The following is a 15,636-nucleotide window of genomic DNA, read 5'->3' on the forward strand; positions in this document are numbered from 1 at the left end:
CCTCTGCGTGCCGGGGTGTCATTTTCTCACCCTCAGTGGCAGGCCTCCTGCTCCACATGGTGTGGCTGGGAGAGGGTCAGGAGATTTGAAACAAAACAAAACAAACAAACAAACAAAAAAAAACAAAAAAAACTTGTGCCCGTTCAACAGATGAGGAAACTGAGGCCAGGGGTAGCAGAGCAGAGAGCCCCAGTCGCCAGTCCTCCCCTCCCAGCCAGAGGCTGCCCACATACGCTGAGCCCCACCCCAAGCAGTTTGTTCTGTTCTGCCTTGTGTGCGGGCAGCGGGAGGGAACCCCAGGAAAGGCTGCATCCCCCTTGGCTTCTCCTGCCCCTGTTTCCCTGTGCTCCCATGGGCTCCCTGTCACAGGAAATAGCAAGCAACCACCACCAATCAAATGTCGCGGGCGCTCAGCTCTGGGGCGGTCACACAGTCACCTCTATGCATGCAAACCCCACAGGTGCACAGGAGGCTCTGAGCCGGGAGTCTGGCCTCACCCACTGGCGAGCGAAGATCCAGGAAATGAGGAAACTGAGTGGGAATGAAAGACAAAGATGGCGCTGGGGAGGGATGGGAGGAAGTACAAAACTGTTGAGACTGCCTCAAGGTTAAAGTTGCCTTTAAGAGCATACAGACAGGGTCTGTAGGAAAGTGGGCAAGCCACGAGGTGGGCTCAGAGCTGGAACCACAGGGGCTCTGCGCGTGCGCTAAACAGCACCCTCCCCCTGTCCCACCCTCCTGTGGGATCCAGGGCATCTCAAAAGAACCTTGAGTGCAGCCTCAAGTCCACGGCACTGGGGTTTCCTGGCCCTTCTGTCAGCTCCTTTGCCATCAGCCAGATCCCAGACACCCCTTCAGCACTCAGGGGCGTTTCCTCAAAGGCGAGGAGGGCAGGTCTCAGGAATCTCATTGAGAATTGGGTCCCTAGAATGCTGAGCTGGACACCCTGGCCAGGGAGGCTGTGGCTTTGCTCCTGGGACAGCCCCTCTTGGCTCTGAAGTCCCCATCATTCCAAACCCAGAAAGGCAGAGCCCGGGGGGCGGGGGTGGGCAGCAGCAGACCCAGCCTGGGCTCCAATCAGTCAGCTATGTGCTGCAGCTGCTCTGCCCCAGGTCTGCCCTGCCCACATGGGGGCCCCCACCACCAACCCCACTCCTCCCATCTCCCCAGGGACTCATTTCCTGTGCTGGCCAGATTCCTGTCCAGCTGGAAGAAAGAAGAGGGGGGCGAAGAAAAGAGGGGGGAGGTGGAATCCCCTGCTTGAGTTCAACCTAGCATCTGTATCGTTGGATCTTCCCAATATGCAAGGCCAAGGTCAGCTGAGGCATAGAAGCATGCCAGGAAGCAGCCAGCCAGGAGCCCAGCTGCCCTGTCCCTGACCCTGCCACAACGTTGGGTGGGATCTCCCACAAGATCACAGGTCCCAGGCAGCTGAGAGCAAACAGAACCCTGGTTCAGGGACCTGCACTGGTGGAACGTGACCCTAAGGACCCACCTGTGATGCGAAGAAACACCTGTTCCTTAGAGCCAGTCCCTGCAATCAGCCTTAGCCCAAACCACTAAGGACCAGGTGCACAGCCCGCTGGCGCCCGCAGAGAACCCTCACTAAGGGACCTTCGAGAGGGACCAAGACGATCATGCTCCACCACCTTCCACAACCTCACTGTCAGTCAAAACAAACCCAATTGGGCTAATTCTGGGGACTCAGAAGCCTCGATATGGCCAGTATATGTCCTTTGATTGGACAGTTCCGCATAGGAGTTTATCCTATGAAATGATATAGCAGATAAAGCCACTGCCTGTGGTGCTGGCATCCCTTCTAGGTGCCGGTTCATGGCTCAGCTGTTCCACTTCTGATCCTGCTAACCTGGGAAGGAAACAGATAGTGGTCCAAGTAGTAGGATCCTGCCACTCCCATGAGGGACCACAATGAGGTTCCTGGCTCCTGGCTTCAGCCTGGCTCAGTACTGGCTATAGCAGCCACTCAGGAGGTGAACTGGTGGACAACAGATCTCTCCCTGCCTCCCCCCCCCCCCATTCTGCATTTCAAATTGATAAACAAGTAAATCTTTTAAAGAAGATAGCTAGATAATTTTTTTTTCTTTCACTTCTTCAAAAGACAACCTATTTGATACAAAAAAAAAATATGACACTGAATTGCGAAGTTCACAACCTATTTAGATTTAAGATCTATGGCAACAGACACGGGACAGAATGGAGGCGGGGATAAATGGAGTTATATTATTGAAAGTTCCTTCCATCTGACATGGAATCGTTCCATATATGGGCTAAGTTTATGATAAGCTAAGAACGCATGCTGTAATTCCTAGAACAACTCATAAATAATACAGTGAAGGAGCACCAAAAAAAAAAGCTAATGAGGAAAAACACACATTTCTGCTTCCAGTCAAGCTATCCTCACTCACTCCTAAACGTGTCCTCCTGCCATCCACAGCCAGAAACGAGGACAAAAGGGAGCAAACGCACATTTGCAGATGGTGGCTGTGAGGTGATGGAGAACGGGGATCTCGCTGACTCCCACTCAGCCCAGGAAGTCTGCCTCATCCTGATGAGCGGATGGGCAACCAAGATGGAGGGAGCTTTATCAGAACGTCTTTCTTCAGATGAGATGCCAAGGAGTAGCCCTGCTCGGCTCAGCAGGGTGGGCCCAGAGACCACTGGCACCTGCACCAGCCCTGGAGGTCAGGCTCTCCTGGGCAGCTGGGACTGCCCTTCACGGAACCTTGTTGCACCTGCTGGACATGAGTGGCTGTGCTGTACCCATTCAGTCTGTGAAGAGTATCCAAAACAGGCAGCCAGAGCAACAGGTGCTAGGGTAAACTTGTACTGTCATGGCTGGACACTAAGAAAGTCCACAATGCGCCCAATGAGCCCAGGAGGCGGCCTGCACAGGTGGGTGGGTGATGTTTACTTGTACCATCTAGCTCAACCTCTGCCTGCCCTGGCCATGGAGCAAACCCCTTTCTTCCAAGCTCCGCCAGACCACTGCAAATGAGGACCCCAGGCAAGACAGCCAGCCCCATCTCAAGCAGCCAGCCCAGCGGCCTGGGTCAGACAGGAAGTAGTGCAGCCACAAAGCACATGTGGGGATGAGGCAGTAGCCCCCAGGACTAGGGGCCCAGGAGCCAGAGGCATCCAGAGACTCGACCCACACCCAGCCGGAGCTGGCGCACCTGCAGCTGTATCCTAGTAGGGAGAGAACCTTCACTCCCCCTGTAACCACGCCCCACCAGCTCCTGGCATAGCTGCAGCCACATCCCATCAGGGGAGACTGCTCTCCCTGCAGCTGTGCCCCACCAAGAACTCACTCCCTTTGCAGCCATGCCCCGTGGAGGCATACCTGCAGCCACACCAACCTGGTGCCGGGGCACCCGAAGCCACGCCCAGCCAGCGCGTCAGGCACCTGCAGTCACGCCCAGACAGACTCACCCTCTTCGCAGTTGCTCCCCGTAAACCCAGGGCAGCACTTCCACTCCAGCGCTGTCACTGTGCGGTAAGACACTCGGTACGTAGGCCTGATGAGGGTCCTGTAACTAACAGGAGGACAGCGTCAGCAAGGTGCCCGCTTCCCTCTCCTCCACCCCGCTTCCAGAGACCACCCAGGCTGCTCTGCCTACCCAGCCCCATGGGACGCTGCTCTACTTCCTGGCTGTGTGGTCCCAGCCGAGTCACCTCCCCCATCTGCGTGAACAGCAAAAGGTCTTCCTGGCCCCGCCTTTCCACAACTGTGTGTGTGTGGGGGGGGGGGGGGCAGGGAAGATGTTACACCTGACTACACAGGAATATGAAAACACTTGGGATGCATGCCAGGCTGAAGCTATGCCTGTGGCAGCCACGCCAACCTCTCCCCCAGCCAGCTTTTCTTCCTGCTGATTTGTCAATGAATTTATGTCCAGCCCCCAGTTGCACCCTGCCTACAGTGGTGGTCATGGACTCAAAACCAAATCCCCCAGGCCCAGCGCAGTAACCTAGCAGCTAAAGTCCTCGCCTTGAACACGCCGGGATCCCATATGAGTGCTGATTCTAATCCCAGCAGCCCTGCTTCCCATCCAGCTCCTTGTTTGTGGCCTGGAAAGACAGACCAAAGCCTTGGGACCCTGCATCGATCCGCGGAAGAGGCTCCTGGCTCCTGGCGTCGGATCGATGTAGTTCTGGGTTATGGCCGCTTGGGGAGTGTATCAGGATATGGACGATCTCCCTCTCTTTCTCTCCTCCTCTCTGTATACTGGCTTTCCAATAAAGAAAAATCTTAAAAATAAAAAAAAATCCCAGCCTTGAGAACTCGGACTACAGGCATGGAACTGTCGCAGCAAGCAGACAGCTCCAGCATAAGGCTGGGGTGGCACTGTGGGTTAAGCTGCCCACTGGCCCATCACCATGCCAGCATTCCATACCCTACCTCAGGCTGGAGTTCCAGCTGCTCTGCTTTCCATCCAGTTTCCTGCTAATGCAATGGTAGATGGTCCGGGTGGTACTTGGACTCCTGCCATTCATATGGGAGACTCGGATGCAGTTCCTAGCTCCTGACTTTGGCCTGGCACAGCCCTGGCTCTGGAGGCCATTTGGGGAGTGAACCAGCAGATGGAAGATCAATCAATTCAAGAGTATCTTGTGATGCTTCCAGGACAGTGAAAACAAAACATGGGACCAAGTGCCACAGAAGGACTTCATGGAATCCTGTCGCTTGAAGATAGAGGTCATCTCCTTTGCAAATAGAACTCTCGGCCTCATAAACATTTCCTCTGCTGCCTACGGGCAACATGAAGGGTGCATGGAGAGTGACGACCCCACTGGGGCACACCCCAGTGTGACACCTGGAGACCCACATACACCATTGACCAAAACACATGAGCCAGCAAGTGGATTTCTGAAATTTGGAAGCAGAACAATCCCATCACACCGATTTCTTATTTTTTAAAAAGATTTATTTATTTTTATTGGAAAGGCAGATTTACACAGCAAAGGAGAAAGACATCTTCCATTTTGCTGGTTCCACTTCCCAAATGGCTGCAATGGCTGGGGCTGAGTTAATCCAAAACTAGGAGCCAGGAGCTTCTTTTGGGTCTCCCACATGGGTGCAAGGTTTCAAGGCCCTGGGCCATCCCCTCTTTATTTCCCAGGTCATAATGCAGAGAGCTGGATAGAAAGTAGAGTAGCTGGGACATGAACCTGTGCCCATACAGGATCCCGGTGCATACAAGGCAAGGACTTAGCCACTGAGACATTGTGCCAGGTACACCAGAACAGTTTTCCTCCCACCACCTGCAGCAGGAACCCGGATCCAGGGGGAGATCTCATTCCCCTTCCTGGAAAAGGTGAGGTGGGGTTCTCTCTACCACCAGTGCACCCCTGTTCTGAGGGTCACTGAGGCTGGACCATGGACCACCCAGCCTGCACACGCATGGTGAGAGCGCACCAGTAGGTGGCGCTGCTTCCCAAGGCTCAGCATGGGTCTCACCTGCATGCCAGAGGCTGTCCAGTGGGGCCGGTGGGGTTGGTGGAGCCACTAAGCCTAGGGAATTTCATCTTCCCGGCCCGCCTCCACGTCCAGCTTGGTAACTACCCTCTCTCAGAACCTCCAGTGACTCTCAAAGAGACACCAAACCCCCCAGGTCAGCCTCCTGCCACCCCCAGCCCAGGCGTCCGCCACCACCACCTGCATACCAAGCCACCAGCTGCTTTTCTGGCCCCAGTGCCTTTGCACATGCAGGGCGTCCTCTGCCTGCCCCCTTCAGGGTACGACTCAGATGTCCCCTCCTCCTGTGCGAAGCATCTCTGCCCCTGGCCAGGGTAGATAGGCTCCTTCCCCTGTCCTCCTCTTGTTCAGAGCGTGGCTATCACCTGACCCCTGCCCATACCCTCAGCAATCACTACCCAAAAGCTTACTGTGGGCAGTAGGCAGGATGCCCAGTGAACAAGGCCACTGTGGCTACAGTGTGCCCGGGCATGTGGCTGCAGCCCTCCTCCCACCACCACCACCCCCCCACACACACGTCCCTCACGCCATCCACACGTAAACGCAGGACCACACACAGGTGAGCGGTGGGAAGGCAGCCGTGTGCACACAGCAGCGGAGTTTGCAATTGACATGCAGTGAGATGGAAGGATCAAGGCAGCCTTTGGTGGGGTAATGCTCACCTGGGGTACACAGCACTGCCGTAAACCTGCAAGTTCCCCAGGTGATGGGGAGTCCCAGCTCTCTCCCTGTGGATGAGTTTTGTGTGTTCTGCTTTAATCTGTCCCATCTAAGATCCACTCATATCATTCAAGGCAATGGGACTTTATTCCTTGTTATGCCTGTGTAATGCCTGCTTATACAAACACACCGCACACCCACAACCTGCACATTTTCCTGTGGACAGATACTTGAATTGCCTCTGATTCTGTGCCACAGTGAACAAGAACACTACAGGGCCTGGCACAATGGCATAGCTGGCTAAATCCTCCCTTGCAAACCACTGGGATCCCAAATGGGCGCTAGGTTTATGTCCTGGCTGCTCCATTTCCCATCCAGCTCCCTGCTTGTGGCCTGGAAAAGCAACAGAGGATGGCCCACCCTGCACCTTTGTGGGAGACCTAGAGGAGGCGTCAGATCAGCTCAGCTCCGACCGTTGTGACCATCTGGAAAGTGAGCCAGCAGATGGAAGATCTTTTTTGTCTGTCCTCTCTGTAAACTTGCCTTTCCAATAAAAAAATAAATCTTTAAGAAATATATTGATATTACAAACACCCCTGCACAGGTCCTGGTGAGCACGATCCCTCCAGAGTGTACGGCCAGGAATGGACTTGATGCTAGATGATCCTACCAACCAGAAGTTAATGGGAAAACGTAGGATTTTTATTTTGATGGAAAAAATAGTTTGAAATCTGCACAGAGCTTTTTCATGCTGCACATTTCCGTGAACATGTTGGAAACCTCTCGTGGGTATGAGTTCCCCCATTCACACACAGACACACCCTGCAAAACAAAAAAAAAAGGCAGGGACAACGAACAGATCTCGTAATTCCATATTCCATGACTTGCTGCCAGCAAGTCCCACCACACCCACCCGTAGAAAGGGCTAGCCGTGGTGTGAGTGTGCGCGGGGGGCTCCACGACCCTGCAACGTGGCATGCTGCGGGTCACGTTCCCTGGAGCCCTTCCCAGCAGCAGGAAGCAGCCTTTAAGGTGCACGCTTTGATGCCTACTTTCATGTCTGTCACCAGGGTCTCGTCCCCTTGTGAGAAGCCTGGAGAATGGGCGGAAGAACAGGGACGCCCCTTGCTGGCTCCATGTGCCCATTTTCTACAGGGTAAAAGCAGCTCAGAAAAAGGAAGGGGGAACTTAGAGGAATCGCACTCCCTGATTAGCTGCGTGCCCCATCCTTCCCGCCTGCACTGCTGCCCCCGTATCACATAGACCAGCCAGGGATCTGCGCCCCACCCTGGGCTGCTGCCCACCTGCCCCTTCGTTGTATTTGGTGCATGTGGGGGAGCAGGGTGCTCTGATGGGTCGATGGGACAGCTCCTAGAGAACAGGCTGAGAAAGTTCTGGAATGGAGGCAGGGAGGCTGGGCTCAGCCTGTGGACACTGGGCTGTTTCTGAACCCACAGTGGCTGCCTGTTACCGTATGTGTGTGCTGTGCACTGCCCATATTTGCATATATGAAAATCAGCAGTTCCATCTCTCTTTGTGTAGAATGAACAATAAACAGATCTGATGTGGTTTTTCTGTGATTCAAAAGACAGCCTTGTGTACACTCTGGGAGACCACCCCCTACCCTGGGCACCGACGCAGCTATCCAGGGCTGTGGAGCAGAGAAATTCCTGGAAGCTGCTTTCAAGAAAGACCACCCCCCCCTGCCCTGCTTACCCCTGGCTCCCGGGGGACTACGAGAGAACCCTGGGAATCAGACAGAGATGGGAAGGGAGAAAGAACAGAGAGAAGGGCAGAGGTGGGTAAACGGCCCCACTTGACAGAGGGCAAAACTGAGGCCAGGGTTAGCACCCAGGCTACAAAGCAGCATAGCCCCTGGCCCGGGGGGCAGAAACTATGTTATCCGTTTGACAACCCCCTGAGAAGGGCCACGCCCCTGCAGCTGCGCCTGCCCCAGGACCCTCCCTCACAGGGGCCACGAAATCCTTGCAAGACCCTCCAAGGAACAGCTGTCCAAAGCCTGGGTGGGGGCTGGGACCTTGCCCTAGAACCTAGACCTTCACCCTACGTGAGTGTGAAGGGCGTCACAGCCAGCCCAGAGACCCTTGTGACCGAGCTGGGCACCCCCTCCCTGGCTGGGCACTACAGCCTCTGGGCCCCATTTCCTCACCAGGGACCCCCATGGGGAGCAACAGACTGGGAGGCAAGCGAGACAGGACGGAGACTCAACAGGAAACGGGAGTGGGGGCTTCGGAGACGCAGGCAGGAGGTTAGGCAGCCCTTGATTAATAGCAGCGGGGGGTCTGTGGGGAGGGACGGGGAGGGGTCCGGGTCCAGCCCCAGCCCGTGCTGGAGGCAGCAGGCGGGGGTCCCAGCCTCTGGCCAGAGCACAGATGGGTGGGAGAGCGGCCCAGCGGGTGGTTTCCTCCACCCAGGCCTCCCTTCCCACACCAGCCCACAGCCAGGGGCCTCTCTGCGAGACAGTGGATAGGGCCCAGTCAAGTCCCCGCTGCAGGGTTGGGTGGGAGGGACAGGGAGAAGAGGGGATATAGCTTCACTCCTACTGGAGGAAGAGGAGGAGGAGGATGGGGGACAGGAAAGAAAGACCAAGTTCCCAGAAAGAACTTAAAATCCAGGGTTGGTTCTAGCCTCGTGGGCTTCCAGAGCAGGCAGCAGTACCAGAGGGGAGGAGGCTGGCTTGTGGGGGGCCGTCTGGGCAGGGGGGAAGAGAGGAGGCCCGTGAAGCCCCCCTGGAGGGTTCTGGCAAGCCCCACATCTGGAAAAGGTTGGCATCAAAGAACTCGGAGGGGCCAGCGGGCCAGCCCAGGGTAGGGGGAGCCGAGGAAGCAAACTTAAGCCCCGCCTCCCTGGGTCAGGCCTTGGCACTCTAACAGGGCCGGCTGGGGCGGGGGGAGGGGGAGTCCAGGGACAGTATACGTAGCATCAGATCTCCCCAACCCCCCGCCCCAACCGTGCAAGGAACATGCACAGGCCAGCACATGCCAGCATGTTCCGGCATGTTCCGGCACGTCCTCCAGTTGGGAACCAGGTGTGTATGGCAAAAACAAAGGACACTCAGGGTGCTCTGCCTCACAGGGAAGCGCCCTAGTCCAGCCATTTCCCTGGAGAGCGGCCCCTGGGCAGGAATTCTTCTTCCCTACTCACAGTCCCTCCCCTCACCCCCCATCTCAGCTCAGGCCCTGCCCCCCATGGAAACCCCTGACCCTGGAGTCCCTCCAAGGCTGCCAGGCTTGGAGTCACACAGCACCCCGCCACAACACACCAGCTTCCAGCTCTTGTCCCACGAAAATGCTTGTCCACACCAAATGAACCCAACGTGTAAACTGGTGGGTAGCTGGAGCGCCTTCCCACTCCTATTGCGAGGCAGGGCACCCAGGCATTGAGTAAACCAGGCCCAGCAAGGCCTCTGGGGCTCCTGCTGGCCAGTGGCTGTCAGCTGGGGGTGCCATCCCTCACCTTTGCCTGTAATTCACTTGAGCATGTGACACAACTCCCCTAGATTAAAAACCACAGAATAGGAAAAAGCCACAGCAAACAGCCCAGCCCACCCTCCAGGATGCCCCTGCCCACTTGGCCTTCCACCCCAGTCTCCTCCCCAAGGGCCATATTAACACCACCCTCCTTGGGAAGGGACCTGGGAGCCGCTTTGTGGACCCAGTGGGCACAGTCACCTGAGGCACTATGGTGCCTGCGCCAGGACCACACCACGTCATGCCCTTGCAGGCAGTGATGTCAGCACGCTCAAGGCATGGCTGGGAACCAACCTTGCCTGTGTGGCTGTGATGAAGCATTCCTTTCTAAAAATTGATTGATTGTGAGGCAGTCACACACACACACACACCATCCATCCACTGGTTCACTCCCAAAATGGCTACAATGGCCAAGGCTGGCACAGGCAGAAACCAGGAACCTGGAACTCCATCTGGGTCTCCTAGATGGGAAGCAAAGTCCCAAGCACTTGCGCTGTCTTCGCTTGCCTTCCCAGGCGCATTAGCAGGAAGCTGGATAGGAAGTGGAGCAGCTGGGACATGAACCCCCGCCCATATGAGATGCCAGTGCCTGCAGGTGCAGGATTAGCCAGTTGAGCCATGGTGCTAGTCCCAGCTCCTCTACTTTTTACCCAACTTTTTATCCCAGCGAGTGCACCTGGGAAAGCAGCAGAGGATGGCCCCAGTGCTTGGGTCCCTGCATTCACATGGGAGACCCAGATGGAGTTCCTGGCTTCTGGCTTCTGCATGGCCCAGCCCTGGTTGTTATAGCTATTTGGGGAATAAACTAGCAGATAGAAGATCTCACTGTCTCTCTCCCTTTTTGTCTTCTCTTTGCCTGTAAATAAATTTTTTTTTCTTTTTCTTTTTTTAATTAATACCTTAGGTAAGACAGAACAATGAGAAAAAAAGAAAAAAAAAAAAAGGCAGGCAAGAGATGACCACAACTCGCTCAATGCAAACAGACCACTTGAACACTCCCTGTAATTATACAGGAAATGACATTGGTGGCTTATAAATTGCCCCAAAGGAGTAGGCAGACGTAGCTGCTTTTTCTGCAGACTTCTACCAGGCACGTTCACAAGCACGCACATCTGTGATACAACGGGGCAGCAGACAACACGTCCTTGTTTGGTTTGTGAAACGGTTGTTACTACCCTGGAACGAAGGCCAGACGAGGCCAGTGCAAGCCAGGCAAGCTGGCAGCCTGCAGCCCCGGTGGCTATGGACGCAGACACTCCTCCCAAGAGACTAGGCAACAGGGTCTGGGTGGATGCTCGCACGTCCCCTGTTACCACCAGCCAGCTGCAACGCTGGTTTAAAAGGTGAAAATCCCTCCAAACAATCGCCACACTAACAAGACAAGGGGAGAAATTCACCCAATGATTAATCAATATTAAATATATATATATATATATAGAAGAAAATTCAACACCGCCACGATAAAAACTTTGAGAATTGCCTGGGCCTGAAGAAGTGCGTCTGCTAAAGGTGGACAGCTAGTCCCATCCCTGGGAGAGAGCACAGCAGCCCCTGGGTTAAACACCTGCTCCGGGCTCCTGGCTCCAGGCTCCTGCTAACACCGCCCCAGCGGAAAGCAGAGACGGTGCAGCAGTTGGCCGTGGAGATGAGGTAGTTCTCAGCCCAGCCTTGGTGGCTGTGGACATTTTGCAGCGGATGAAAGTGCTCTCTCTCTCTCTCTCTCTCTCTCTCTCTCCGTATTGGAAATGTAGCACTCTATCTTCTCTCTCTGTTCTTGTTCAATTCAGTGCTGGAAGTTTAGCCAGTCCAAAAGCAAGACCAGGAACTAGAAGGCACACACACATCAGAAAGGAAAAACAAAACAAACAAACAGAAGGCTGTCTCTAGCTGCAACTGAACGCACAGAAAATGTCCCAGAATCTGCAGAAAACTAAACACAACTCCCAGAGCCAGTGAGTGAGTTCAGCAAGGTCACCAGCTACAAGATAAACACGGACACCCAGGGTATTTCCATATACTGGCAAAGACTGCTAAGACATCAAAATAGAAAATAGAACTTGACACATTTGATACCCAACAATACTTTTTTATGATCACTCAAAAAATAAAATAATCTAGAGAAAAATCTAGCAAAACAGGTATATTCTAACTATTTTAAAAGCATAAAATGCATAGAGATATTTAATACAATTCCTATTAAAATCCCATCAAGTATTTTTTGGTACACACGGACAAGATTATTCTAAAATGTATATGGACATACAAAGGATTCCACTATTCAAACCAATTCTGAAGAAGCATAAAGTGAGAAGACTAAATCCACCTGACTTCAAGACTCACTAGAGATCCAACAGCCGAGACTGGCAGAGTAACTGGTACGTATATCAACAGGCCGAAGCACAGAGCTTAGAAACAGATGGACACATGGGGTAGGGTTGGGGGCAGTAGGTTAGGCTGCTGCTCGCAACACCACATCCCATAGCAGGACACCAGTTTGAATCCCAGCTGCTCCACTTCTGATCCAGCTTCTTGCTAATGTGCCTAGGAAGGGAGCAGAAGATGGCCCTCGTGCTTGGGGCCTGCCCACCCGTGTGGGAGACCCGGGAGGAACTCCAGATCCCTGCTCCAGACTTCGGCCTAGCCAAGTCCTGCATTTCATGGGCATTTGTGGAGTGAACCAGCAGATGGAAGAGCTCTCTCTCTCTCTGTCTGTATCTTTCCCTCTCTTTCTGATGATCTTTCTTTTTTTTTAAAGATTTATTTTTATTATTTTTTTATTGGAAAGGCAGATATACAGAGAGGAGAGACAGAGAGGAAGATCTTCCGTCCGATGATTCACTCCCCAAGTGAACGCAACGGCCGATACTATGCCAATCCAAAGCCAGGAGCCTCTTCCGGGTCTCCCACGCGGGTGCAGGTTCCCAAAGCTTTGGGCCGTCCTCGACCGCTTTCCCGGGCCATAGGCAGGGAGCTGGAAGGGAAGCGGGGCTGCCGGGATTAGAACCGGTGCCCATATGGGATCCCGGGCGTGCAAGGAGAGGACCTTAACCACTTGCGCCACCGCGCCGGGCCCTCTGATGATCTTTCAAATGAAGAACCTGACACAGATATGTCCAAATGAGTTTTGACAAAACAATTCAGTAGGGCCCAGCGCGATGGCCTAATAGCTGGGGTTGTTGCCTTGAGTGTGTCGGGATCCCATATGGGTGCCGGTTCTAATCCCGGCAGCTGCACTTCCCATCCAGCTCCCTGCTTGTGGTCTGGGAAAGCAGTCCAGGACAGCCCAAAGCCTTGGGTTCCTACACCCATACAGGAGACATGGGAAAAGTTCCTGGCTCCTGCCTTCGGATCGGCACAGCACCGGCCATTGCGCTCACTTGGGGAGTGAATCATCAGATGGAAGATCTTCCTCTCTGTCTCTCCTCCTCTCTGTATATCTTACTTTGCAATAAAAATAAATAAATCTTAAAAAAAAATTCAGTAGACAGTCTTTCCAGCAAAGGATGCTGAAACTATTAGACATGGGTAGATGTAAACAAAAAAAACAAAAAAATCCACCCCTTGCTTAGCCATGACCTGCTGTGCAACCAGCCCACAGGAGATGTGAGTGAACAAAATGCATAAATGAACAAAGGAAGAAGAGCAAGGTGAAGCAACAAACACCCCAGGCTCCAGTGCCAGGGAATGCTGCGAGGGGGCAGGGTGCCAACATCCAAAGGCACTCCTGCTGATGGGTAAGGCTAAGTTCACCTCCACGTGGGAGACACGGGCAGTGCCATGAGAGCTCACAACCTCGGATTCCTTCTGGACTCCATACTGGGACGCTGCCCTCCCAGTAGTGGGCAGTCCGAGAGGCTGGCGGGGTGTGGGAACAGGGGCGGAAAGGAAGAGGCTGACACGGGAAGAAGTAGGGAGGGAGTTATAAGAACAAGCGGATGTGGCTCCCTCTCCAGGGGCCTAGAGGACAGATGGGTAGAGATAGGTAGGCGGACAGGTGCTTCCAACAAGCCCCCGCTGTGCTCTGAGAGCGGGCAGAGAAGATTCTGGAAGGACAAAACTGAAGGACTTAGCATGCTGCCTGGCAGGGGTCAGGCAGCGGCGACAGGTCTTAACTGGGGTCACGGTGCCCGGAACATGCCTGCAAAACTTGTGCAGGCACACACATGCAAGCTGCAAGGCTGCTTCCAAGGGAAGCGAAATGGAACCCCGCACAGCTTCGGGAAAGCGGGAAGGAAATGAAGAAACAAACAGAAAGTTGGAGAGGGAGGGACAGCCACTCCGAAGACCTCGAAGTTTCTGAAACGCGACTCTCTGACCCAGGTCCTGCTGCAGAAGCCCGCCATGAACATCGAGAGAGAATGTCACAGACCAGTCCACAACCCCTGAGTACGCTCCAAGGTGCAGTACTGCACCCCCAAAATACGAAAACCTAGCACATAGCAGGATTTATTTCATTCACTTGAAAGGGACAGTGACAGAGCTCTTCTGTCAGCTGGTTCACTCCCCTAAATTGGCCAAAGCCTGGGTTGGACCAAGCTAAAGCTAGCAGACAGAAACTCCATTGGGGTCTCCCATATAGGCGGCAGGTGGATAAGTGTTTGGGCCATCCTTCACTTTTTTCCCAGGTATATCAGCAGGGAGCTGCATAGGAAAGTGGAGTGGTTGGGAGTTGAACCGGCGCCCATGTGGAATGCCAGCTTTGGAAGTCCTGACACTGCCACAGCACCGGCCTCAACTTGTACTTCCGAAATTAAGAGACCTTGCTTGCTTCTCCCTTCATTCTAAGCTTTTTCGGACAGAGAGTCTCGATGGATCGTCTACTAAACCCAAAAACCATTACATAGTGCAGGCACATATTTGAGCTCAGCGCTGGCCATTGCAGGCGCTTGGGGAGTGAATCAGCAGATGGGAGATTTTTCTGTATCTCCTTCTCTCTGTAAATCTGCCTTTCTAATAAAAAAATGCAAATAAATCATTTTTTAAAAAATAGACATTTTTAAAAGGTATGGTCCCAGGGAAGGGTTGTGGGAGGGTTGGGGCTGGTAAGAGGCATGGAACAGGGCTCGTGATGGGTGAGCTAGGAGGCGTGGGTGGGCAGAGCTACCTGGATGGTGGGGGTCTGGATGTGGGACTAGTGGAGGAATTGAGCTAGTAGGAGGCGTGGTCGGCAGGATGCCCACTCCCCAGCCCCACACTGGGTTTTGGGATACCCCCTGGCCGCTGGTTCCCTCTTGAGTTGCTCTTGGTCCTTCCGCATCCACCCGGTCCACTCGGCCTATGCATCTGGTGTGGTCCAGCCCTGCTGCCCGCCACTTGTAAGGTTCTGCCTAGGCAGGAATAGGGCCCCTCTCCTGTTTGCACCCCGCGTCCCGTACCCAGCAGATGACCGGACGAGGCAGCCCAGCGGCCTTTACCTCACGAGGTTGGCACAGGGCCCCGGCCAGCGGCAGCTCTGGTACACACGTTGCACCACCGTCTCCGAGCCGTTCTGCACCTGGCAGGACACGGTCCGCGTCACCGTATGATGGCACCAGTGCCTGTGGGGACAGCAACAGTCAGGTCAGCGGGTAGGAGGCTGTGAAGGACGGCGGCCCCTCTCTCAACCGGGATGCCTATTGGCATTGCTGCAAGGGCACCGATGTCCTGTCCTTCTGGTCTGAAAGGAGGTGACAGTGGCCCACCTTTCAGCCACCAAGCCCTGTTAGGATCTGCCACCGAACGCAGCTGAGAAAAGAATTGGTGTCGCTAGAATAAACAGGGGGTTGGGGATGAGGCCTTATCTCCCAGGAGTGCCCAGCTGTGGGTGGGTCCCCAACCAGGTGCCACCCTCCCCACAGAATCATCCCCAACTGAGCAACTGCTTAGCTGACCACAGGCATGAGGGCCTTGCAAGGGGCCGGCATGGGCAAGAGGGAGCCGTGTGGGTGGGTTCCAAGTGGCTTCAGGATGGGACAGGGCACCTGCCCCCTCCTCCCAGGCACAGGCAGC

The 15,636-nt window shown here is 54.4% G+C and overlaps 1 protein-coding gene across 2 annotated transcripts in view; it reads right to left on the reverse strand.

Moving 5' to 3' along the window:
- COL26A1 (collagen type XXVI alpha 1 chain) overlaps nt 1-15,636 on the reverse strand; it is a 56,258-nt gene that overhangs the window by 26,504 nt on the left and 14,118 nt on the right. The window contains exons 2-3 of one of the 2 annotated variants that reach the window (XM_040973812.1): nt 15,063-15,185; nt 3,451-3,548 (exon numbers count right to left, since the gene is read on the reverse strand). In XM_040973812.1, coding sequence (XP_040829746.1) covers nt 3,451-3,548; nt 15,063-15,185 — 221 coding nt within the window. Of the gene's footprint in view, nt 1-3,450; nt 3,555-15,062; nt 15,186-15,636 lie in introns of both variants that reach the window. The other variant, XM_040973811.1, reaches the window with a different exon arrangement.

The sequence above is a fragment of the Ochotona curzoniae genome, unplaced genomic scaffold (genome assembly GCF_017591425.1).
Source record: "Ochotona curzoniae isolate NIBS_2020 unplaced genomic scaffold, NIBS_Ocur_1.0 contig_2321, whole genome shotgun sequence".
Lineage (NCBI taxonomy): Eukaryota > Metazoa > Chordata > Mammalia > Lagomorpha > Ochotonidae > Ochotona > Ochotona curzoniae.